The 26,141-nt window shown below is 41.7% G+C and overlaps 1 protein-coding gene across 2 annotated transcripts; it reads left to right on the top strand.

Moving 5' to 3' along the window:
- The first annotated feature begins 3,620 nt into the window (after window positions 1-3,620).
- LOC106571519 (E3 ubiquitin-protein ligase RNF217) lies at window positions 3,621-22,955 on the top strand. Of its 2 annotated transcripts, XM_045695683.2 has the most exons (6): window positions 3,622-4,924; window positions 14,189-14,410; window positions 14,918-15,082; window positions 15,913-16,114; window positions 17,265-17,336; window positions 18,218-22,955. In XM_045695683.2, exons 1-6 carry the CDS (start codon window positions 3,857-3,859, stop codon window positions 18,292-18,294), a joined length of 1,806 nt encoding a protein of 601 aa, XP_045551639.2. In that variant the 5' UTR covers window positions 3,622-3,856; the 3' UTR covers window positions 18,295-22,955. The 2 variants fall into 2 exon arrangements, 1 of the variants encoding a protein (XP_045551639.2); XR_014380618.1 differs by lacking the exon at window positions 15,913-16,114 and having other exon boundaries at window positions 3,621-4,924.
- The last annotated feature ends 3,186 nt before the right edge of the window (window positions 22,956-26,141 follow it).

Raw genomic sequence — 26,141 nt, 5'->3', positions numbered from 1 at the left:
CAGAACATTACCAACCCCTACAGTATATATATATATATATATATATATATATATATATATATATATATATATATATATATATATTATTTAAAAATCTATATTTATTATTATTTTAGCTAAACAGGTGGGGCTGAAAACAGGGGGGGGGGGGGGGTTGCCACTGCATTTATGTGTAGAAACTTCAGACCATTTTGACTTTTCTATTCAGATGAGGTAGAAATGTCACGACCTGGGTTAGATTGCACATTTCCTGACTGTAGAAGAAGCAAAAATAATGGCAAGTCAAGATTGTATTTTACAACATTTGGATTCACAGACAGTACTAGAACCATAGTCCAGAGGAACCAGTCTTTAAAACAACATATTTCAAAAGGTGCTTATAGTCCAGAGACATGGTTAAGTACCGAAAGAACAATCCAGACATGTAAATGCAACCGTGCTGTTTCTCCCATGTCGAATGGGGAAAAAATGTGTAGAGTACTACAGTGCAAAAGCAGGGCAAGGGTATGGTTTTTCCCAGGATGAAAAATTTGAAAAACATTAAAGATTCACCACATTTAAGAGGCATCGGGCCCCAAATGCATCATCCTCAGTGTAAGATTCTACTTGACCTCAGGATAAGACCCAGATGCAGACAGTTCGAAGTAACAAAAGTTTATTACAAAAACGGGACAGGAAAACGAAAGGACAAGGTCAGGCAGAGGTCAGTAATCCAGAGCAGAGTCTGAAAGGTACAGAATGACAGGCAGGGTCAGGACAGGCAGAATGGTCAAAACTAGAAAACAGGGACTAGAGCGAAAACAGGAGTACGGGAAAACCGCTGGTAGGCTTGACGTGACAAGACGAACTGGCAACAGACAAACAGTGAACACAGGTATAAATACACAGGGGATAACGGGGCAGATGGGCGACACCTGGAGGGGTGGAGACAGGCACAAAGACAGGTGAAACAGATCAAGGTGTGACAGATTCAAGGGTAGACAATAGCAAAAATAGCAAAAGCAACATGTTCGTTTGAGAAATAATTATTCAAAGTTTTCTAAGACTCCGATCTAAAATAATAGGCCTATGAGGTTGCATGCTAATCACAAATAGGCCTAAGCTACAGTACATAAGCTACAATAAAATAACAATAAAGGCCAGGTAATAAAAATAAAAATGATACAAGTTCCAGAGTAAAAGTCCACATGCGAGGGTGTGAAGCTAACCTGATGCTGTCAAATATCATTTTGCCTCTATTTTGCTAAACGCTCCACTCTAGTGTAGATTGTTTAAAAGACCCATGTACTTGCCCTGTACCAAGTATAATGCTCTGGCAGGAGGCTATTGATTACATCCCTCGCATCAAGCACATGCGGAAACCTGTGGATATAAAGATTTTCATCTCCTATACATATGTCTGCAGGTTTACCTTTTACTTGCCTAGGTTTTCTATTAAATATTACTTTATGAAAGAAAGCAAGGTGTGAAGCACATTGTTACTTGAGACCCTGAGACCTATACAGCTTTCTATAGTAAACAAAGCTTGCCATCTGGTAGAACAGGACATACTCTGCTTCCACACTGGAAACTGGATCATTACCCAATAAGGCATTTGGAAACAGAATCATTTCTTATATAATACAGGAGATGAGCTGTGCTCAGGGGGGAAGAAATCAATGCTTGACACTTGCTTTTTTTAATCTGATCTTTGCGTGTGTGTCTCTAAATATACACCAATTATGGAGAGGACACTGTCTGTACTTGGAAACCACAGAGGTAATGTTCACAGAGCAATGGCCCCAACATACAGAGCTGACTGGAAGTTCACTGAATGCTCAATCTCCCTCGAAATTAAATGTCAAGGACTCACCAATATTCACAGCCATCTGTTCAAGAGAATATGCAGAGTATTCTGTTTTAAAAGCTCCAGCAGAGTAAAACTGCAGCCTGGCTCCAAGCTGACCAAAGAGGTGCCATCATGTGACAGATCATTGTAAGAGAGTCCTGGGAGACCCGTCGGTGTTAGACAATGATGAACAGGAATAAAAGCATATAGGCTCCTTTGCTAAATAGTGCTGAGAACATCAGGGACATCTTAGAGCTCCGTATCTGATGACATTTACATTTTAGTCATTTAGCAGACACTCTTATCAGAACGATTTATGGGAGCAATTATGATGAAGTGTCTTGCTCAAGGGCACATTGACAGATTTTTCACATAGTTGGCGGGATTCAAACCAGCGCGATCTTTCGGCATTCCTAGCCATTAGTGTCTGTCTCCTCTTTACCTCCATCAAACATTCTGTCTGGGCCTCCTGACACAGGAACCATATGTAGTTGAGGTATACAGTACCAGTCAAAAATTTGGACACACCTACTAATTCTAGGGTTTTCCTTTATTTTTTACAATTTTCTACCTTGTAGAATAATAGTGAAGACATCAACACTATGAAATAACACATATCGAATCATGTAGTGACCAAAAAAGTGTTAAACAAATCAAAATATATCTTATATTTGAGATTCTTCAAAGTAGCCACCCTTTACCTTGATGACAGCTTTGCATACTCTTGGCAATCTCTCAACCAGCTTCACCTGGAATGCTTTTCCAACAGTCATATCACTGTACTATATCAGCTGCCACTCTCAATGACAGTTTAAAGGAAAATCCACTCAAAAACTATCTTTTGGTATTTTTTCAGCGTCTAAGTCAGCATCTCTGCTGTATTTTGAAAGTAAAATAAAAGATGCTTATAAACAGTTTAATACACACATCACCATTTAAATGGTACATATTCATGATACTACATATCAAGAGGTTATCTTTATGAACCCTGTTTGAATATCATTATGGTATTAGTCATTTTCTCACCAGCCAAACATACCCACATGCAGTTGGCTTCTTAAATACAATATTAGCTTCATCACAAAGTGTGTGAAAGTTGCTTGTCTTTGCTGAATTCCTCCCTCTCTGAATGGTAAAGCATGCATATATCAACAGAACCCCAAGGGTCCACTTAGCTTGGGAAAAATCAACTAATTCGAGCACAGTGTTGATTCAGCACGTGCCCATTAGCCCTTGGTGGCCTATTATTAAGGTAGTTTAGCCTGAAACCCTTCAGAAGAAAACTGCACAGTCAGCGCATATGCTTGTCTTACTTTTTTACGTTTCTTCTTTTGCAGTCACAAATCCGAAATGCAAATTCCCATGTTGTGTTGTTGTGTTAGACTCTACTACCCTCTACTGTTGACTGTTGTTGTTGCACTGGACCCCAACAACATTTATGATGATATTTCAGTGTTTTGCTGAGAGTACTGTAGATTCATATCTAAACAATTATTAGCTGAAGGTTAAACCCCCATGGCAAATAAATACATTGAAAAAAATATAGTCAGTTGTGAAATTAAATGCCATAACTTTCTGATTTGAATTTTCATTGTTTTATTGATCATGTCTAGCAGCCAGAATATTTACATTGGAAACTGTAATAGTAGAATTTATTATAATCTCACCAAATATAGATATTATAATTGGTATAGAGTATTTTTTCCAAAATGCTTGACGTAAGGTGTTTCTCACTTTGTAGAATAAAAAGATTGCCCTCATGATTTGTATGAGTTGCGTCCATAGATTTGATGCGCCCTTTGTGGGCAATGGACGTAAAGTACAGGTCATACAGTGCTAGATTGATTCTACCTTGGTTGGTGGTAGCCTGTTGCTGGGCAGGCAAGCGTCTATGGATCCCCAGAGACCACACTATTAACGTTGCTTAACAGTAATAGATGGATATGCATCTGACTCTTACCTTGCTTTTTTTGATCGACAAATGCGCTGTTATTTCACAGCCAAAGAGCTGGTGCGCGTACAGGTTGCATGAAGTCAAACAGCTACAACGTTACGGATTTATTTTCTCCCACACGCAGCCCCGGAAGCAGAAATACACCCTACTTGGGTTTTGTTTTGTTTGTTCGTATCTGGAGTTGGAGAAGAGGTAGAGCGTGCATGGGGAGTTGTACCTTGGGAATGGAAGATGAACACATTTCTCTGAATGTGTATACGTGCAAAATGCCGAGTTTTGTCAGCAGATATGACGAAGAGACAGTCTGCAATCCATCAGAAATGCTTGATAAAGTTGAGACATCAGGCACAGATTTTATTCAAGATGTCAGGGAAACAAAGATCCAAACACCAGACGGTGACGGGATATTGGAGACGCACACACACAGGGTTGAGAGGACGGGTAGTAAAGAAAATGTTGAAGGATACAGTTTCAGAAAACCGACGGCAGTGGATATTTTGAGGAGGAATTTCGCGACGACGAGATCCCCTACGAATTTCAAAAACAATTCAGCAGATGACCAAAAAGACCCAGAGGATGCCATGGTAGAAATAGTTTTAAATGAACGAATTGATTGTGTGGACCTTGAAAAGTCAAGTGGCAGTGAAACAAATGTAAAAGAGCAAATCGCAGATCACACAGAGGGATTAACGTCATCCGATTTGAATGAAGTTGATGTAACAGATTCATACGATATTTGTGAAAGTAGCAGGGCTGACGACGATGTCGTACAGTTAAAGGAACATGTTTACTGTTCAGTATACTGTATTGCAAACGATAACTACAGGAAACCAGCTGACAATACCGGAGAACACCAATATAATGGGGCGATAACTCAGTCAACATCAAACGTCCTTACAAAGCCATCCACAGATTTGCGGCAGCAGAGCAATTTGGAAATGGGCCACCACACCGTTTCCGATCCATATACTCTACCGAACCTGATTGATCCTAGAACTCTGAGCAACTTTTACAATGGGGATTACAATGAATCAGTTGTTTTGGCATGTAGCATCTGTCTGGACGACACGCACATAAAGCCGTTACTTTGTTGCAAGAAGGCAGTCTGTGAGGAATGCCTGAAAATATACATCATTTCACAGGTAAAGGCCTGGTATCCCAATTGTCTATGTTATCAAGCCTTCTGGGTGGGTGTGTGTGTGTGCTCAATAGACACGTTGACACAAAACAGGATGGGGCCTATATATATATATGGCACTTGTAGGCCCACCTGTTTTGATACATTTTGGTTTTCACAAGACAAATGTACATTTACACCCATTGGATTGCTTTGTGTTAATTTAAGATCCTCTCCAGCTCATGTGGCATGTTAATAGTGTATCTGGGTGCAGATGTTGTGGTCTGTCGACAGCTGGCTTGCTGTGTCCTTCTGAATGAACCCAATGGGAGCCCTGGTCCATGTGCTCAGTTACCACTAAGAGGAACACCTGCAGGGAGAGCACTGGGATCTAGTATTACACTGTGCACCATGTGCTCAACTACCTGAGGAACACCCAGTCAGGTGGTCTGTCTCCTGCTGCAGCCTGGAAGAGAGCCAAGTAATTGGGATGTAGGCTAGTATAGTGATGAAAAAAACAGGTTGAACACTTTCCCATCTTAGTGTTAGGCCTAAATGTCAGTATTTTTGCTGGGCTGCTTGGAGAGAAGGGATGGAAGGGATAGCCCATTGTGTTGTAACAGTACTGCCTCGGCCATTGTTATCCTTGTTTAGGGAAGTCATGTGCTTCCTGCTTTCTGAGCCAACTGACTCATCTCACAAGGAACAATCTGCAACTGTGCTGTGCTGTGGAATTCAACAGGATGACTAGGCCTAACTCTGTGCAACTGAGTGTTAAGTGAAAGGATATGCAAGGCTTTTCCCAGAGAATGTATCAGACAGTGTCTCTGTCTATCCTTTAATTAGGTGTGGAATGACTTAATACAGTTTCTATGGATGTCTAACGCAGATAACCAGTGTGTGGTGTCTGTGGTTGGTTTGCACAGATAGGGAGTCTGTAAATTATAAAAACAAATGTAGGGTCACAAAAGAAATTGCGACATCAGGGAAAGCACTGACTGCCTGCAGAATGAATTTGTTGGCTGAGTGTGGTGGGTGTGTTGAGCGCTGTCTTTCCTTGCGGCTGATGGATGCAGCGGAGGGAGGGGTGGGGACAGGTTTGTGTGGCTTTAATTGATAGCTTAATCACAGAGCTCTGTCTCTGTAGAACCTAGTGAAATCACGCTTCTCTTCCTCTGGAGACTGCGTGCTGTGGCTGCGTGCTGTGGTGTGTTATCTCTGAAGACAACTTCAGTTGTCCACCTAGACCAGAGGTCTCCAACCTTTTCTAGCATGAGAGCTACTTTTAAAAAATGTAACATGTCGCAAGCATTTTATTTTTAGCTTTCAAATAGGCCCATTCTTTTCTTCTCCACTCTCCTGCAACTCTTCCCGGGATCCTTAGTGCACTACTTTCTCTTGTACACAAGGTTTTCTGTCAATATACCTGGTCAAATAATGGTAATAAACAACTCTAAGGGGTAGCTCTATAAAATCTTTTTTGTATTTTCCCAAATTATGTTTTCTCTTTTTATTTTCCTGGTTTTATTATTATTTTTAAATACTCTCAAAATTACAATTGTTCATAGAGAAAAAACGAAATTGGATGTTCTGAGTCCATGTCTGCTTAAATCACTTCAGAAGAAAATGTTTTTTAGATCTGCAAGATTTTTGGACTGTAATTTGGACATAAATGCGCATCTAACCCTTTAATTGTGCATCTAGCGAGTGAGGAATGGTTTTGTGAAATCTATTTCTGTCGACCCACAAGATGGTTATCACATCTACTGCCTACGCACGGACTGATATACAAACCGGGGCAATATTGCTGGAAATTAATTGTGTTAGGTTTGGCTTTTTAAGCCAATAGTGGCAGTAGTTGGGAGATTGTGGTGTCTGATACTTGTGAGATTTGTTTGACAGTTTGCGGTGGAAAACATAAAAAATGTTATGTACTTTCGGAATTATTTGGTGAGCTACTCATACATTATATATTCAAAAGTAAGTGGACACAACTTCAAATGAGTGGATTTGGCTATTTAAGCCACACCCGTTGCTGACAGGTGTATAAAATTGAGCATACAACCATACAATCTCCATACACAAACATTTGCAGTAGAATGGCCTTACTGAAGAGCTCAGTGACTTTCAATGTGGCACTGTCATAGGATGCCACCTTTCCAACGAGACAGTTCATCAAATTTCTGCCCTGCTAGAGCTGCCCCGGTCAACTGTAAGTGCTCTTATTGTGAAGTGGAAACGTCTAGGAGCAACAACAGCTCAGCCGTGAAGTGGTAGGCCACACAAGCTCACAGAACTGGACTGCTGAAGCGAGTAGCGCATAAAAATCGTCTGTTCTTGGTTGCAACACTCACTACCGAGTTCCAAACTGCCTCTGGAAGCAACGTCAGCACAATAACTGTTCATCGGGAGCTTCGTGAAATGGGTTTCCATGGCCGAGCAGCAGCACACAAGCCTAAGATCACCATGCGCAATGCCAAGCGTCGGCAGAAGTGGTGTAAAACTTGCTGCCATTGGAGTCTGGAGCAGTGGAAACACGCTCTCTGGAGTGATGAATCACGCTTCACAATCTGGCAGTCCAATGGACAAATACAGAAATGGTTTGTTGAGATCAGTGTGGAAGAACTTGACTGGCCTGCACAGAGCCCTGACCTTAACCACCTCTGGGATGAATTGTAACGCAGACTACGAGGCAGCCTAATCACCCAACATCAGTGCCCTACCTCACTAATGCTCTTGTGGCTGAATGGAGCAATGTTCCAACATCTAGTGGAAAGCTTTCCTAGAAGAGTGGAGACTGTTATAGCAACAAAGGGGGACCAACTCCATATTAATGCCCATGATTTTGGAATGAGATGTTCGACGAGCAGGTGTCCACATACTGTTGGTCATGTAGTGTATGTAGTTGCGAGATACTGGTAGCTCGAGATCGACCTGTTTAAGACCCCTGACCTAGAGGGATCTTGTTATTGTCATCAGGTAGCATCAGATTGCAGACTGTTCCTTGGCTTTCAAATCCAATTGAGTCGCTGACTCATCTGTCTCGGGGTCAGGATAGGGACTGTTACAGCTCCAGTTTCCTCCATGTTCACGTGTCTGTCATGCTTAATGCATTTCAGGTATTAAACCCATTTTGAAGGATTTGCTGTTGGCTCTTTTGGGCTCAAATGCTCTAACACTTCTGGTGTTCTGGTTTCTAAGCTTTTCCAGTGATCTGTATACATTATACAACTCAGAGTTGCAGGCCTTCCATGCTTTATGTTCTAAGGATCTTATGAACACTGAAACACAGTGGGAAAATAGGCCTAGTTACTCACCAAAACTTGTCCAGTTATTGATCTATGTCAGGGGTCTTCAACCTTTTCTTGCCCAGGGGCCCCCTCCCAAGCAAACTGGCAACCAATGGACCCACATATGTTAGCAAAACATTTCCTGTCTTATCACCAGGTGAATGATAGCTAGAAAGGTAACTCCAAACATATTTTCACTAAGAACAGCTGTTTAGCTGGTTAAACAAAGGTTAGTTAGCAAAAATGTATGTCCAAGTCAAAAAAGCTTACCTGCTGCCCGCGGCACTTGCCTCGCTGGTAGCCTATTCGCCGGTGCTTAATCAAAGACTATGTCAGATACTCTAGTGACTGTAACTGGCTACAGTGTGTGTAATTGGCTCAATATTGGGAGTTGAAAAATAATGTTGACATCATTAGAAAGAAGATATTCTACTCTTACTGTAGGTACGTATATCATTCAACATTTATTTATTTGGTTGTTTTTAGTCATAGTCATAAAACATTGAAATAATAAAACATAAATCCATTCTCCCCTTCCCTGCAGTACTTCAGCGGACCCCTAAGGTGCCAGGGACCCCTGGTTGAATACCCCTGGTGTAAGTGTTCTCTCAACTGATGTGGGTTTGAAGTATACCTTCTAGCTCTTCAGTCCTGTCCTACAGTATCTATTCTTTTCCCTCTTTTTTTGTTGTTGAGGACTTCTGATAGCTTGTTTGCCTGTTATGATTCAAACTTATTGTTTTTAAAGTCTTAATGTCATTGGAAGACATGCAGGCTTTTGTAATCATAGTCTCATGAATAGGCTGTGTGGTCTTGTCTTAATTGATGTGATGCTGCCAGATCAGAGGGGTGGAAATATGACTATCACTCCAGTTCAATCCCCTCACCATGTCTTGAGTGCAAAAAATACACTGTATTTTAAAAATCCTAATTTAAATGGCTAACTATTCATATAATATAGCTACATGGCAGTCCTTGTCATTGCTTTCTGAATGTTTGTGTGTTGTCATTTTTTTTTACACATCCATGTGTCTAGTTAGGAATGACACGTTGTTTTACTTTTAACACAATCACTGTGTTGGCACATTTAACACAACATGTGTGGTCCCTAACTAGACTGATGAGCACTATCACAGTTGAGCCATGTATTGTCTACTTCAATCAAAATCTCATTTATTTATAAAGCCCTTCTTACATCAGCTGATGTCACAAAATGCTGTACAGAAACCCAGCCTAAAACCCCAAACAGTAAGCAATGCATGTGTAGAAGCACAGTGGCTAGAAAAAAACTCCCCAGAAAGGCCAGAACCTAGGAAGAAACTTAGAGAGGAACCAGGCTATTAAGGTGGCCAGTCCTCTTCCGGTTGTGCCAGGTGAGGATTATAACAAAACATGGTCAAGATGTTCAAATGTTCATAGATGACCAGCAGGGTCAAATAATAATAAGTGGTCTGGAAGCCCCAGATACAACAGAATATCAGTGTTGGGTTGATACATTTTTGGGGGGTAAATCAGGCACCTGTCCTACCAGTGTTAGTCAGTGTGATAGTCTGTGTTCGTCATAGTAGGATGATATGACTAAGGGATTACTATTACATAACATTTCATGAGCATAGATCAAGTGCGACATAACATAAGGAGTTGTTGAAGGCACCACCACATGTATCCATTTTTTTTGGTACCTTTATTTAACTAGGCAGATCACTTAAAAACCTCTTATGGACAGACGTTCCGCTAGCGGAACGCCTCACCAAATCCAATGGTAGCGCCTGGCGCGAAATTTGAAAAACCTTAAAAATGCTATAATTTCAATTTCTCAAACATATGACTATTTTACACCATTTGAAAGATAAGACTCTCCTTTATCTAACCACATTGTTTGGCCCTCACCAAACTCAGATTTACTATTAGAAAAATTGGATTACCTTTGCTGTTCTTCATCAGAATGCACTCCCAGGACTTCTACTTCAACAACAAATGTTGTTTTGGTTCGAAATAATCCATAGTTATATCCAAATAGCTCCGTTTTGTTCGTGCGTTCAAGTCACTATCCGAAGGGTGACGCGCCGGTGCGTTTCGTGACAAAAAAATTCAAAATATTCCATTACTGTACTTCGAAGCATGTCAAACGCTGTTTAAAATACATTTTTATGCGATTTTTCTCGTAAAATACCAATAATATTCCAACCGCGCGACGTTGTGTTCGTTCAAACAGTGAAAGAAAAAAATGGAGTCGTCTCGTGCACGCACGCACCAGTGTCATTGTTCCCAGAAGGACCACTCACCAAAACCCCTGCTGTTTTTCGCCCAGAGACTGCAGAGAAGTCATTCCACTTTCTTACGCCTTCTGAGAGCCAATGAAAGCCTTAGAAAATGTCACGTTACAGCAGAGATGCTGTATTTTTAATAGAGATGCCCTAGAAGTAGAACAAATTGTCAGACAGGGCACTTCCTGTATAGAATCTTCTCAGGTTTTGGCCTGCCATATGAGTTCTGTTATACTCACAGTCACCATTCAAACAGTTTTAGAAACTTTAGAGTGTTTACTATCCAAGTCTACTAATTATATGCATATTCTAGTTTCTGGGCAGGAGTAGTAACCAGATTAAATCGGGTACGTTTTTTTTATCCGGCCGTGAAAATACTGCCCCCTATTCCAAACAGGTTAACTGCTTTGTTCAAATGGCAGAAAGACAGATTTTGTACCTTGTTAGCTCAGGGATTAGATCTTTCAACCTTTCGGTTACTAATCCAACACTCTAACCACTAGGCTACGCTGCCACCCACCCCATTGTGTTGCTTCTTGCTGCCCATCGTGGTGTTAACAGCCTTATCATGTGTAGCTCCTCTACTAAAGTTGGTTCCACCAGCTCAGGCTGAACGCTATGGGCAGGTGTGTATGTGTGTGTGTGTGTGTGTGTGTGTGTGTGTGTGTGTGTGTTGGTTCTTCTAACCGTGTGGGCACCTAAAACCCCCAAATGTCCCCATAAGGATAGTAGAACAAGGCAAATTTTCCGGTGTGGGGAGATTTCCCACGTCCCCATGAGGCCAAAGGTTATTTTAAGTTTAGGGGTTAGGATTAGAATTTTGTTAAGGGGTTACGGGTTAGGGAAAATATGATTTTAAATATAAATACAGTTTAGATCCCCATGAGGATAGAATAACAACGTGTGTGTGTGTGTGTGTGTGTGTGTGTGTGTGTGTGTGTGTGTGTGTGTGTGTGTGTGTGTGTGTGTGTGTGTGTGTGTGTGTGTGTGTGTGTTGGTTCTATCATTTACATTTTTTACATTTACGTCATTTAGCAGACGCTCTTATCCAGAGCGACTTACAAATCCTTGTGGGGACCTAAAAGCCCCAAATGTCCTTAAAGGTTATTTTAAGCTTAGGGGTTTGGGTTATGGTATGGGTTTGGGTTAGAGTTAGGGGAAATGGGATAATATAACGTAACGTGTGTGTGCATTTGTGTGCCCGCGCATGGTAGAGAGCTCTGCCTCAGGACCACGTTGTAGTCTGAGGACAGAAGCGTTCTGCCAGTTTCTCCTGTTTAGTTCTGGCTCTGAAGCAGCAGGACAGTTATACTAGGTGTACACATACACACACCACTTGACCACAGATCGTGTGCCCTGGTGTAATCCAGGGGCACTGCTCTTGGAGGGCAGAAGGGAAGGGAGATGTTAGTGTATATATTTTTCACATCTTGCCACAGCTCCAGTGTCCCTGCTGTGTTGGCTGTCAGGGCCACTGTCCTGTGGCCTGGTTGATGGGTGTAGAGGTGGGCTCAGGGTTGCCCTATGGGACTCCTTCACACCCTCATCACTGGGCACTATGTTCACAGGTGGCAATTCTCTTACTGACCGTCTCATCAGTGTAACAGCCTAGCTAGTCCTAAGCTTGTGACCTTAGAAGATAGACTTCCCAGTGCAAGTCACAGCATAAACTGTCCACACATTCACTTCCTTTTATTTACACACACACAGTAGATATATCATGCTGGTGCCCACACACAGTTAGTTTCAGTACAATGGACTAGACATATTATTAGAAGAACATGTCTTATCCCATGTTTAGTTAATATGGGTTCTTTTGTCTAGTGAATTGGTCTTGTGTGGCTCAGTTGGTAGGGCATGGCGCTTGCCACGCCAGGGTTGTGGGTTCGATTCCCACGGGGACCAGTACAAGAATGTATGCACTCACAGTACAGGGCCACAATGTAAGCCATTTTGTGTTGTTTTTACTGTGACTTACAGGCAGCTAGTTGCCTGTAAGTTACTGTAAAAAAGGTACATTATGTTACCGTATTGTATGATATCCAATAGTGTTATTGTAATCTTTTTTGCTTCCCATAAGTTACTGTAAAACAACATTACACTGCATTACTGTAATCTTATTATTGCAATTGTAACAAATTAATTAATTAAAGGATAAATTAATAAAAATTAATTGAAGAGCGATGGGGTTTGTATTGCACAGTATTTTACCGTAATTGCGTGGCAGTGGAGCAATCAGGTTGGCTGCTAGTTATTGTGTTTACATATGAATACCACTTTGGGAGCCTTTGTTAAGTCCTCTAGAAGTGAAAGTGATTTAAAATACCTAAAGTTGTATTTACTATCACTTGCACTTCTAGAGGCCTTTAACAAAGGTGTCCAAACTGGAAGTGAGTAAAGTGCAAAACATACCAAAGGACATGGCAAATACTCAACCATTAAAGATTTGAGACTTGCTGCTTCTCCAGTCTGTTCCCTATACACATTTAATTGTTAGGGCACAACTACCACATATCAGTTAAATTAGTGCAGAGTTCTATCTAAAGGGTGGCACAAATGTAGCCTCTTAACACAGCACACCTCAAAATATGTTAATGAGCCAGAAACAACAGTACCATGCAACCATTTACGGTATGATTTAACATTTATGCCTAAAATCATTCAGACTGCATTGTCATTTACATCAATTTTCTGTAAATAATATAATATGGTACTTTACTGTTAGTTTTATTATATAATACTGTCAAAACAACTATAATGTTTTACAGTGCAGGAACAGGGTCCATAGGGCCAGAGGCCAGGCTGTCATAGTGAAAAGAGTCTGCTGGGCATTACCCCAGAGCTGTGCTGCATCACTCTCTAGTCTACTGTATGGACATGTACTACAGACCCCGCCAGGAGGGGATTACTCAGCTCAGATCAGCAGCACTGTGCTAATCCGGGGCCTACCCGTCTGTCTGCACCATGCCCTGGGAGGAGCACCCTGGAGGGGACCCACTGTGCCTGGAGCAAGGGTCTCCTGGAGCTCTACATGGGAGGGGGAGAAGTGGTGGTGGGGTGTACTCATGAGGCTAATGCTAAGACTCCCACTGAGGCCTACTGGGCCCTTTTTCCTCTGTAGTTTTCCACTGTTGTAGTAGTGTTATGACTATGGGGTGGCAGGTAGCTTAGCGGTTAACAGTGTTGGGCCAGGAACTGAAGTGTCGCAGGTTTGAATCCCCGAGCTGGCTAGGTGAAAAATCTGTTGATGTGCCCTTGAGCAAGGCACTTAACCCCAATAGCTCCTGTAAATTGCTCTAGATAAGGGCGTCTGCAAAATGACTAAAATGACTAGCAAAGTCACTAGTGGTTCATGGAAGCCTTCCAAGGCACATTCTCTCACACACCACAGTATCTCTTATAGGGGGATTAGGGTAACAACAGATCGTACCGCTCACCTTCTGGTAAATAACTCTTCCTTGTACAGTACCACCCAGGAAATGTATGTTCCGTACTGTATGTACTGTACACTGTAGTATTTGCTTGTGTATTCTGATTACCCTTCACCTACATAACACACATGCAATCCAGTAGCTAAATGTATCGACAATATTTTATTACCGGATCTAGGGCCAATGGCATTGTGTTTGTATGCAACTTACGACCACTGTCTTATTATTTGTTTATCCTAATTTGTCATAAAGCATTCACATCTCTCAATTGATCCCTGTGTTATGTCTATGTGTCCCCCAGGTCAGGGTGGGCAGAGCAGACATAGTGTGCCCCATCACGGAGTGCAGTGGTTACCTGGAGGAGAGCCTGGTGGTGTCCCACCTGGGCAGTGAGGAAGTGGCCAAATACAAATACTTCCTGGAGCTGAGCCAGATTGACTCTAGCACCAAACCCTGTCCCCAGTGCAGCCAGTTCACCTCGCTGAAAGGACACACCCCCAGCAGGGCAGAGCACAAATACAAGGTGAGAGAGAGGGCCTGTACTGTTCTGAGATCAGATATTATACAGCATGACTGAGCACAAGTACAAGGTGAGTACAGGGCCTCTGCTGTTTGTAATTCTTGGGAAAATATTTAGGTTTCTTGAATCATGGACAAAGTGCTTTTTCATGTATCATTAATGAGGGAGGTTTTAGTCCATGCAGGCACTTCAGTTCTTCTCACCAAATCTATGCCTCTTATACGCCATGCCTCTATCTAGCCAATCACATGTCTATGCCTTTTATACGCCATGCCTCTATCTAGCCAATCACATGTCTATGCCTCTTATATGCCACATGTCTATGCCTCTTATATGCCATGCCTCTATCTAGCCAATCACATGTCTATGCCTCTTATACGCCATGCATCTATCTAGCCAATCACATGTCTATGCCTCTTACACGCCATGCATCTATCTAGCCAATCACATGTCTATGCCTCTTACACGCCATGCATCTATCTAGCCCATCACATGTCTATGCCTCTGCAGATCCAGTGCACAAAGTGCCAGTTTGTGTGGTGCTTCAAATGCCACGCCCCCTGGCACGAGGGCCTGAAGTGTCGGGACTACAGGAAAGGGGACAAGCTGCTGCATCACTGGGCCAGCATCATCGAGCACGGCCAGAGGAATGCCCAGAAGTGCCCCCACTGCAAGGTGGGTGACAGAGCCAGGAGAGTGGAGAAAAATAGCAAACCTTGCTAGTTAACATAGCTACTGGAAGAAGATTGTGGTTGACAGTTCTGCAGCCAAACGATGATATAGGAGGCCTTCTCACATGGTCCTAAAGGGTGTTCTCTTGACTAGGTCGGTGGAGACAGGCCCGTCTGTTTTCTCCAGCGTTGTATGTCAACAACATAAGATGATTAAAGATGTGTTTTTCAGTAGTTCTACAGCCATGACCGTGTCCTCTGTGTGTTTTTTCACCAAGAGGAGAGAGAGAGAAAGAGAGTGACAGAGGTCTTTTTCCCCCCTTGTCCACTTGTAACAATGGCTGGAAATGAAGCATTCCATGAAGTCATAAGACTGAGTCCTGGGCAGAAAGTCAATACCAAATTAGATTTAGTATGCCACGTCAGCTCTTTGTTTCATACACAGTGAGAGGCCTTTTAGAAAGCAACAGCAACAAGCACAGTACTGCTAATTCATTTTGGTATTGGAAGGAACATTCACTGAGGTGTTGGCGGCTAGCTGGCAGTCTGTCCATGGCAGCACTCTCCTGTCAATGTAATGTCAGTCAGCATGAGTCAGGGAGAGGGGTTGAGTGATGCTCAGATATCAGGACAAAATGTTCCATTCTTTTCCCTCGATTTGGAACCAAACCAAAATACTTTCTATTCTGGAAATACCTGCGCTGAGCTGACTGATAATCTAGTAATTGATACATAAAGTTATTAATTTGTTCAGAAATTAGGGTCCCACTTTAAACGAACAACGACTTAGAAAAGCTTTATAGAGCATCCATGAGGTCATGTCGCTCTCTCCAGATCCACATTCAGAGGACGGAGGGCTGCGATCACATGAACTGCACCCAGTGCAGCACCAACTTCTGCTACCGCTGTGGGGAGAAGTACCGCCACTTGCGATTCTTCGGGGATCACACATCCAACCTCAGCGTGTTCGGCTGCAAGTACCGCTACCTTCCTGAGAAGCCCCACCTCCGCCGGCTGGTCCGGGGGTCCGTGTGTGGTGAGTCTGCCCAGCCTCAGCCCGTGACCCAGAGGCCCTTAAACCCTTTATAGAGGGGACATTTTGGGATTCCCATTACATTTCATGGTTAATATTATTAGACAAGCAAGCAATCAGTACCCTCTGACAATATGACAACTATATTTAGACTAGGGCCCTTAAGGCCTGATTTAAAAAGATGCTCTGATTAGCAGCTGTAGTTTTACAGTCCTTCTGCCTCCCTTTTAATTCAGTCGTTACACTGCCCATGACTTTCTTCCTTGGTCTCTGTGGTCAGACTCAGAGAGATACATATGCAGGGGCGACGAGTAAACTTAAATTACCACGTGGGTGGTCTTTCGTCTTCTTAATCAGTTCACACAATAATGAAGATGATCAAAACAGCATATACTAGCTTGATGCTGCAGACATGACTCTTTCACAACCCATTTTCACAATACGTCTAGTGCCTATGCTAAAAATTATATTGTGCATTGTAATTTCTCACAGCTCTGAAATCAGAACAGTAACGGTAAACTGTAGCTGCCAACACAGTGGATGATTTGCATGCCCCTTATCAGCAGAACTTCCTGATCTGAGATGACGCATGTCTTTGTGACCCTGCCCGCGGTGTGTGAATAGTGAACAGCTCTCCTGACAGATTCAGTAGTTCTCTGATAGGTGCTCTGACTGCAGCTCTGTATCTGTTGTTCCCTCAGGGCCTTGTGTAGTGACATGCAGGGCCTCAGCTGTTGCTCCCTGAGTGGGGTTAGCTAAAGTTAGTCAGAAACCTGCATGGTGCCAATGGAAACATCTGACATACACTGACAGTGGGATAATGTATCCCTCAAATGGTCTACAACACCCCCTCTACCTCCCATTAAAACACTCCCCTGCCTGCTCCCATTCTCATGTTTTAACAGCCTTGCCAATGAAAACAAACATGGGAATTATCTTAACCGTAGTCCCATTACTCGCTACTGGCTGTTTTGATTTAGGTTGGGGGTACTGTAATGGCGCAGGACCTCTTTGATAACCTGTTATTAAAAATTTAAATGTGCCAAGGTGCTATTCCAAACTGCCCTGTCCTCCCCATGCATTTTCATGCATGTACTTGTCCTGACCCCTTATGCATATCTGTGTTGTCTCTTCTGTCTTCCTCCCATTCCAGTGAGTAAAGTGGTGGTGGCCCCTGTTGTCATAGTCCTGGTGGTGGTTGTCGGAGCAGTATCCATGGTCATAGGTAAGCATTGTTACATCCTTTATAACATGAAACGACTACTATTACCTACTGTTTTAATCCTGCTGTTTTAATCCCGAGATAACATGAAACATTACATAACCGCTGGTGCTTTAGAGAATCTGAAATATTGTCACGTCCTGACCTTAGAGAGCCTTTTCATTTCTCTATTTGGTTAGGTCAGGGTGTGATTTGGGTGGGCATTCTAGTTTTTCTATTTCTTTGTTGGCCGGGTATGGTTCCCAATCAGAGGCAGCTGTCTATCGTTGTCTCTGATTGGGGATCATACTTAGGCAGCCTTTTTTCCCACCTTAGTTTGTGGGATCTTGTTTTTGGTACTGTATGCCCTACTGAACGTTACGTTTTCATTTGTATTTGTTTTGTTTTCGGTGTTCATTTAATACATTTATAATGTAAGCCTACCACGCTGCACCTTGGTCCGATCCTTCCATCGACGAGCGTAACAAATGTGTTACTTTCCCTTGGTTCAGGTATGTAGTGTGACTCCGCTTGTTCAGTGGCTGTGGTCTGCTGGAGAGGGCCACCTGTGTTTTGGTGTGAATTGATAGAAGCAGCTAAGTGTCTGCTTGTCCACTTCAGATAGCACTGGTACACTGGGCGATGGGAGGATGACACACTGATATAAAGCTGTTGACAGACACTTGTTAATCCCGCTCACAAATGATCTTACTGTTGTGTGTCCGTATTTCAAAGGTAATGTGTTCTTAGTGCAAACAACAGAACAGTATTGAGATTATTCAAGTATTTCCTTGATCGACCACCAATACTGTGAACACTTCCTTGCGAGAGGTGTCACTTCAGTCATTTCCCTGAGCTTAGTTCCCATTCCATATTAACCTGCCTGTTCTCTGCTCTCTCCTCAGGACTCGTGGCCTTTCCTATCTTCTACATCTGTAAGAAGAGACGGCAGCGCACCCAGGGTACTGGCCATTGGCACTGAGCTTAGGACCATGGCAGTGTGGTCAGGACCCTGCTCCAGATACGAAGCCCAGGGAGGGGACACAGGGATTTGGGGGGTGGGCTTCTCTCTGTACTGCATGTCTACCACAACACTGTCTGTGGCTCCCCCTCCAGCCTGTGGATCTAAAGGCTCACAGAGCAGTCTACTCCTGTTCCGCCCCACTTACCTCCACAGTGTCTGGGCTCCTATAGCATGGCTAGTGAAACAGAAACACATTGGATAGAATTAGAAAGAGTTACTGAAGATGTGTGGGTGAGTCTATCACCGTTCTTTTGCGGACCCTGAGCACCTGCATATTTATGACATTTTCAGGGATTTTATTGTGGTGTGTACATACAGGTAACTACCAAAATGAAGGAAAAACTTGAGTAAATGAGGGATACAAAGTACAGTGCATTCAGAAAGTATCCAGACGCCTTCCCTTTTCCCACATTTTGTTACGTTACAGCCTTATTCTAAAATGGATTACATGTATTTTTCCCCATCAATCTACACACAATACCCCATAATGACAAAGCAACATTTTTGCAAATGTATATTAAATAACAACGTTATTTACTTAAGTATTCAGACCCTTTGCTCTGAGACTCAGAGCATCCTGTTTCTGTCACGGTTGTCGAAAGGAGAAGAGGACCAAAGTGCAGCATGTGTGTCGTTCCACATTTTATTTATACTATGAAACTATGCAATATATAAATAAACTGAAAGACAAAAACAACAAACTGTGACGCAGAGGTGAAACATACACAACTCAAAATTAATCACCCACAAAACCCAGGTGGAAAAACCCCTACTTAAGAATGATCTCCAATTAGAGACAACAAGGACCAGCTGCCTCTAATTGGAGATCATCCCAAACAAAACCCCAACATAGAAATACAAAACTAGAACCTAAACATAGAAAACATGGGGGGAAAAAACCTGTCACGCCCTGACCTACTCTGCCATAGAAAATAACATCTTACTATGGTCAGGACGTGACAGTTTCCATTGATCACCCGATGGTCAATCTGACAGAGCTCCAGAGTTCCTCTGTAGAGATGGGAGAACCTTCTAGAAGGACAACCATCTCTGCAGCACTCCACCAATCAGGCCTTTATGGAAAAGTGGCCAGACGGAAGCCACTCTTCAGTAAAAGGCACATGACAGCCCGCTTGGAGTTTGCCAAAAGGCACCTAAAGGACTTTCGGACCATGACAAATAACATTCTCTGGTCTGATAAAACCAAGATGGAACTATTTGGCCTGAATGCCCAGCGTCACGTCTGGAGGAAACCTTGCACCATCCCTACGATGAAGCATGATGGTGACAGCATCATGCTGTGGGGATGTGTTTCAGAGTCAGGGACTGGGAGACTAGTCAAGATTGCGAGAAATATGAACAGAGCAAAGTACAGAGAGATCCTTGATGAAAACCTGCCCCAGAGCGCTCAGGACCTCAGACTGGGGCAAAGGTTCACCTTCCAACAGGACAACAACCCTAAGCACACAGCCAAGACAATTGCAGGAGTGGCTTCGGGACAAGTCTCTGAATGTCCTTGAGTGGCCCAGCCTGAAAATAGCTGTGCAGCGATGCTCCCGATCCAACCTGACAGAGCTTGAGAGGATCTGCAGAGAAGAATGGGAGAAACTCCCCAAATACAGATGTGCCAAGCTTGTAGCGTCATACCCAAGAACACTCAATCGCTGCCAAAGATGCTTCAACAAAGTACTGAGTAAAGGGTCTGAATACTTATGTAAATGTGATATTTCATAGCAAAAATGTTCTAAAGACCTTATTTTGCTGTCATTATGGGGTATTGTGTGTAGATTGATGAGGTGGAAAATACTATTTAATCTATAACGTAACATAACTAAATGTGGAAAAAGTCAGGGGCCTGAATACCTTCCGAATGCACTGTATATAGAAACGAGGTGCTTCCACACAGGTTAGTTCTGAACGATTAGAGCTTTTTGAAATTGGTTGGGTTCTGTTCGGTTTTTATACAATAATCACTGTTTTCTATTCAGATTTGTGTGGGTGCGGTATGTGGGTTGAATGCAGTAACACAACCTTTATTCAACCATCCTTTATTCACATTACTATAATACAATATTTCAGTTGTTGTGTATACAAATTCTGGTCATTATAGTTAATTACCATGTTTTCTGCACTTAAATATGATGAATTTTGACCTGTGGAAAACTACACCTGTCTATAACGTCCCACAGTTCATGCTTGATTTGCGCATTGAGCTTGCAGAAAAAAAATAAAAAATGAAATTCAAATAATTGAATCGATTTTCGGTCAATTAGTTGTCTAAAAAAACGAAAATAAACAGAAATTTCAGCTAAGCGCCCAGAACTAACACAGGTGTGGTTCCTGAGTTAATTAAGCAATTAACATCCCTTCATGCTTAGGGTAAAAAAAAATGCCCAGTGCACAATATTTTGGCTACCATGGCTAGAAGAAGAGATCTTTGTGACCTTGAAAGAGGCTCTCAAAGGAGCATAGGGGGCTTAAAGGGTGTGTGTGTCAGTCAGTCACCAGATCTCAACCTTATTGAACACTTATGGGACATTTTGAAGCGATGCCTGAGACAGCGTTTTCCACCCAATTATGGAATTTATTGTGGAAAAATGGTGTCGGCCAACGCCCTATTCAGACCATATGTTGGTGTTTCCTTTATTTTGGCAGTTACCTGTAGATAGTTACACACAACAAGCAATTGATTTGTACATTTTTTATGACCAATCCCTAACTGCCCTGTAAGTGGTGCTTGTGTTTTAGTGAGATTCAAGGTTCCATTCCATACACATACACACGTTCAGCCACTTCCATCCCTGCCAAACCCAGAGTGCTGTGCCCATACACACACTGGTATTTGCATCGTCAACAGAATACATTTGTTTTTTCCATGTTGGAATAAAAAAACAATGGGGACAGCACTGTTAAAATAACTGCTGTTTGATGCCCAGTAATGATGGCGCAATATATTTGTTTGTTTTGAAAATGTACATTTGACACATTTTCTGCCTCCTTCAATGGTCAATATCAAATGTCTGCTGTGAGAATATATCTAAAACCCATTAAATTAAAACATGGATATCTATGGAGGACGGACAGAGAGACGTACAGTAAGATCCATGATAGAGAAGTCATGGTTTTGTTATTTACTTTGAGGAGCCTATTTAAGGAACTCACTTTCAAGCTCAACTAGATTGCATGAAACAATCACTTTCCCATAGTCGTCCATTATTTAAATCTAGTTGGAAGTGTCATACAGTACATGCTATATGTTTATGAATGTGTCTATGAAGTTCATATTAGTCATGTCAGTGGTTTCTGTTCCCATCAAATGTATAAGCCCGGTGTCTTGATATCATTAATAATAAACCATAGTCCATTCTCAATTTTAATTTGAAACACTGATTACAATAGAGCATGTTTAATTAAACTGTCGCTCATTCAATTTGGGCACAACATCAGTAAATAAAAAAATTGTAATTGTTTGTATCACAGCTGACAATCAAATGTTTCTTAGACTTTTTTCCAGTGGCCTTTGATGTAAGTACCCTTTTGAAAGGCACACAATGGACCTGGATCTGTGCCAGTGAATAGTGGATTCTCTGCAGCTTTAAAGGTTGTAACTTGGCAACTGTGGGCCTGTCCACCTCCCCCCTAGCTAACCAATCTTCTCACTGTGGCCACTGTATTTATCAGACATTCGGACACTGCATTGATTCATGTGTTATTAATAACACATAATATGGTGAGGATGATGATGGAGATGGATGAAAGCTTGGTTACTACTTCACTCTAGTTACTGTGAGGACTTCAGTTACCACAATGTAAAAGGTCATGAACAGAATTTGAAATCTGTGAGGCTTTTGTAATTGTTCTCAGGGAGCATTCTGTTCACGTTCTCCACTGCTGTCTTTCCCTGCATGCCCCTTTAGCTCCAACTGTGCTACATGATCAAAGCCTGACACAAATGGTTTGTTTTTGTTTTTTAATGATTTTAAAGATATAGCTTACCAGAAACCAGGTATGATATCACCATTGTTCTCACCAAGTAATCACCTGGATATAATATATTAAAATGCCATTGTTTGATGACACTTTTAGTGTATACATGTTACCTTTTAACCTGACACATTGAATTGACGTCTGGGCAGGTGGGTGATTCACCTCTGATGTCTGAACTTGCCCGGGGGCTTATCGGCTGGCTGAAGTCCCTATTAAAGCCATTGAGGTGTTGTTACCATAAAGATTACCTGGTGCCTTTACAAAGATTATTGATATATGCTTGATCTCCAAGAAGTGTTACTCCTGACTATAAAGAGAATCTCATCTCTGCTCCAAAAAGGTCTGTATCTTGCACAACTGAAATTGTCAATTTCTCCTGATCTAGATATAAATGATCTAGGAGTTTAAACTAAAGCTACAACAACAAAGATAGTAGTTTTTCATGTATTGGTTGGTTGATGAAAATCAAATGCACAGATTTGTATTCTACTTTTGTTTGTGGGTCTTCGATGCTGCTGCACCACTATCTTCTCAGTTCGTGTAATTCATGTTTTGCAGAAAACTAATGTATGTTTTTATCAGATGGAATTGTGGAGTTATTAAACAGTGATGGTTGAAATGCCAAAAGCATCTCTCTTCTCCCTGTACTATTCAGCCAAGGAAAACCAATTGATGGCTCAACAAAAAACACTGTCTTGCACTTGCCTTGATGTATAGTTTTTCAAAGAACACTGCCCCTTCCTGTCGTGAACCCCATTCCCTCCAACCACGAGGATGTCCTGTTCAGAAGTTGTTTTTACGGAAACGTTATCACCTTCATTTCCATTAGTGCTTGCCCCCTCTGAGAATAGCCCAGGAGGGTGGCCTACACCACATCAGCAGGGCCAAGCTGTTATGTTATCTATCCTGTCCAGTATCCACTCTATCCTCCCTGGGTGGACAAACACAGGATGTGTCCCAAATGGCACTCTATTCCCTTTATAGTGCACAACTTTTAACCAGAGCTCATTGTGCTCTGGTCAAAAGTAGTGCACTATATAGGGAATATGGGGGCATTTGGGAAGTCAACACAGCTCACTGCTTCCCAACGTCATGTGATCTAACTGGGGCCTGCGCTTACTCCTCTGTACATAGCTCTGAGATCAGCTCTGACCTTGCGGCTGTGATGGCCACTGAGAAAGTGAGTCCAGCTGGTTATGGACCCACAGGTCAAGTAGAGTCCTCCTAGGGATGGGAAAGTAGTTATAATAGGGCCTTCAAACAACCAAGTACTGTGGACTCAGATACGCTCCTATGAGCCAGCTTCGGGAGCGAGCCCCTGAACGCAGATAGGCTTGTTTGACCAGAATGCTGTGTGCTCCCAGCTGGTTCCTTCCTTCCTACCAGGATCATCTGATTTATTGTGTGTGATTTAGAATGCTGCGAACAGCTGTGTAAATACACAGGCTCCATATCAAACAAATTCAAGACAGCATATGATGCAAAAGGTATTATACTGGCTGTATTTCTGTATTTTAAAAGTTATTTATGTTGAAAACTTGCTTGCTGACATGCAAAACATTTTTGGTAGTATATCAACAATGGACTAATGAAACAAATACCAAAACATTGTTTTTGTGTGGAGTTTTGCTTTAACAGGGCCTTATCAAGAGGCTCAGCAGAGCTGACAAAGCTATGAAATATGCAACATAATTAATGAGAATTGCCTGTAGTTAGTGGTTATTCATCAGCAATATTACATAGTAATATAGACTCTTGTTGCTGTTCCGCCCAATGCAAGGGCCTCATACCACAATAAGAAAGCAATCTGTACCAGACATATTGTAGCTCTGAGTCTGATCTGAATAATTGTTCATCATAATGAAAATTCCACCCATCAGTTGAATATCCTGCCTCCTCCTGTTTCACTCTGTGAAGTGGAGTTGCTGTCTGTCTGGGGGACTGTTTCCTCCTAGTGTGGGGCCGTGCTCCTCTCTCTTTGTACCGGCTGAAACAGACATCCTGTTGACAGAGCTCCTCTGCTGCTAATGACAGGATACGGCTTGGCAGAGCTGCAGATTGAGGAACTCAGCTACCAGTACTACCACACTGGTCCCTGGTATAGCATGCCAGCGTGGGATATGGAAAAACACCCGGTGAATTACAGTATTTCATATAGTGTCTTGATAAGACAAAAAAAAGATGTAATCTTTCAAATTCATTTGAAATTATATTCATGGAAAGATTACATCTTAAAAGAGAATTTCACTATTTTACAACTTGATGTTAGATGGTTCTGAAAATAGTCTATGGGCCAGGAGAAACTCTAACTTCAGCTAACTTTAGCCACTGATAGAAAAAAAAATCGATGGAATTGATGAGCATGTGAGCATGTTTTTTTTAATGTAATGGCCAAATCACCTTTAACTAAAATCAAACCAAATATGTATTACATTTCAGGTGATTTGGACATACATTTTTTACATGCTCACGTCATGTCCCCATCACTTCCTTAGATTGTTAGCTACCGGTAGTAGTGGCTAAAGTTAGCTAATGTTGTAATGGCTATTTAAAGAAAACTGAACCATGGATTAGTTTCTCCTGGCCAATAGACTATTTTCAGGGTGAGGAACTATCTAACATCAAGTTGTAAAATAGTGAACTTCTCTTTTAAACTGCAAGGTCTTTCCAAAACATCATCGGTCAAAAGAGCAACTGCTGCATTGAAGAAGAAGTGTTGCTGGATGCTTAATAAAAGGATGAATGATGAAAGAGTTCAGGTTAAACATGAATTGATTTATTAACACTCACAGCTATCATCCAATCATTGCATCTGAAAGACTGATGTCTTGAGAGTCTAACTATCTAATAACAAGTGTTTTGCTTCTTATAAAATGAAGACATTTAGCATAATTTTCAAAAGTAAATAAAATGTATCTGTTTACCTGGCCATAATTGTAAGCAAATAATGTATATCATGGAGCAAGGGATTGATTGAATCTGTTAAATCAAACTATATATTATTATTTATTATTATACTCTAACCCAATCATCTGGAGTTACAGTAACTCAATTTATCTTGTGACAAATGTACTACAAGAGATGTAGTTACCCTACTCTGACAGATGAGGGTGTACTGTTCATTGATCAGGGTAGATTCTCAAAGACTAGAATCACAATTTATGAATCAGCAGGTGACTTCCCATTCTGTAATGAAACATTGTATCCAACTAGCCTAAATTAATAGATACATAAAAGTCACGCTTTCACTCTACTGGAAACAATGTCAATAATATTTAAGTGTACTAAACTAATAGCATTTATATATGTATATATATATATATACAAAATACCAGTCAAAAGTTTGGACACCTACTCATTCAAGGGTTTTTCTTTATTTTTTACTATTTTCTACATTGTAGAATAATAGTGAAGCCATCAAAACTATGAAATAACACATATGGAATCATGTGGTAACCAACAAATTTGTTAAACAAATCAAAATATATTTTAGATTTTAGATTCTTCAAAGTAGCCACCCTTTGCCTTGATGACAGCTTTGCACACTCTTGGCATTCTCTCAACCAGCTTCACCTGGAATGCTTTTCCAACCGTCTTGAAGGAGTTCCCACATATGCTGAACACTTGTTGGCTGCTTTTCCTTCACTCTGCTGTCCAACTCATCCTTAACCATCTCAATTGGGTTGAGGTCGGGTGTTTGTGGAGGCCAGGTCATCTGATGCAGCACTCCATCACTCTCCCTCTTGGTCAAATAGCCCTTACACAGTCTGGAGGTGTGTTGGGTCAATGTCCTGTTGAAAAACAAATGATAGTCCTAC

This window comes from Salmo salar, chromosome 15 (genome assembly GCF_965601325.2).
Source record: "Salmo salar chromosome 15, fSalSal1, whole genome shotgun sequence".
Lineage (NCBI taxonomy): Eukaryota > Metazoa > Chordata > Actinopteri > Salmoniformes > Salmonidae > Salmo > Salmo salar.
This window is presented reverse-complemented; position numbering and strand designations above follow the sequence as displayed.

Bases quoted from the DNA above. Each gene is read 5' to 3' on its own strand.
- LOC106571519 (XM_045695683.2), top strand. From the start codon at position 3,857: ATGAAGTCAAACAGCTACAACGTTACGGATTTATTTTCTCCCACACGC. The intron at 4,925-14,188 runs GTAAAGGCCTGG...TGTGTCCCCCAG, and splicing joins AAATATACATCATTTCACAG to GTCAGGGTGGGCAGAGCAGA. The intron at 16,115-17,264 runs GTGAGTCTGCCC...CTCCCATTCCAG, and splicing joins GGTCCGGGGGTCCGTGTGTG to TGAGTAAAGTGGTGGTGGCC.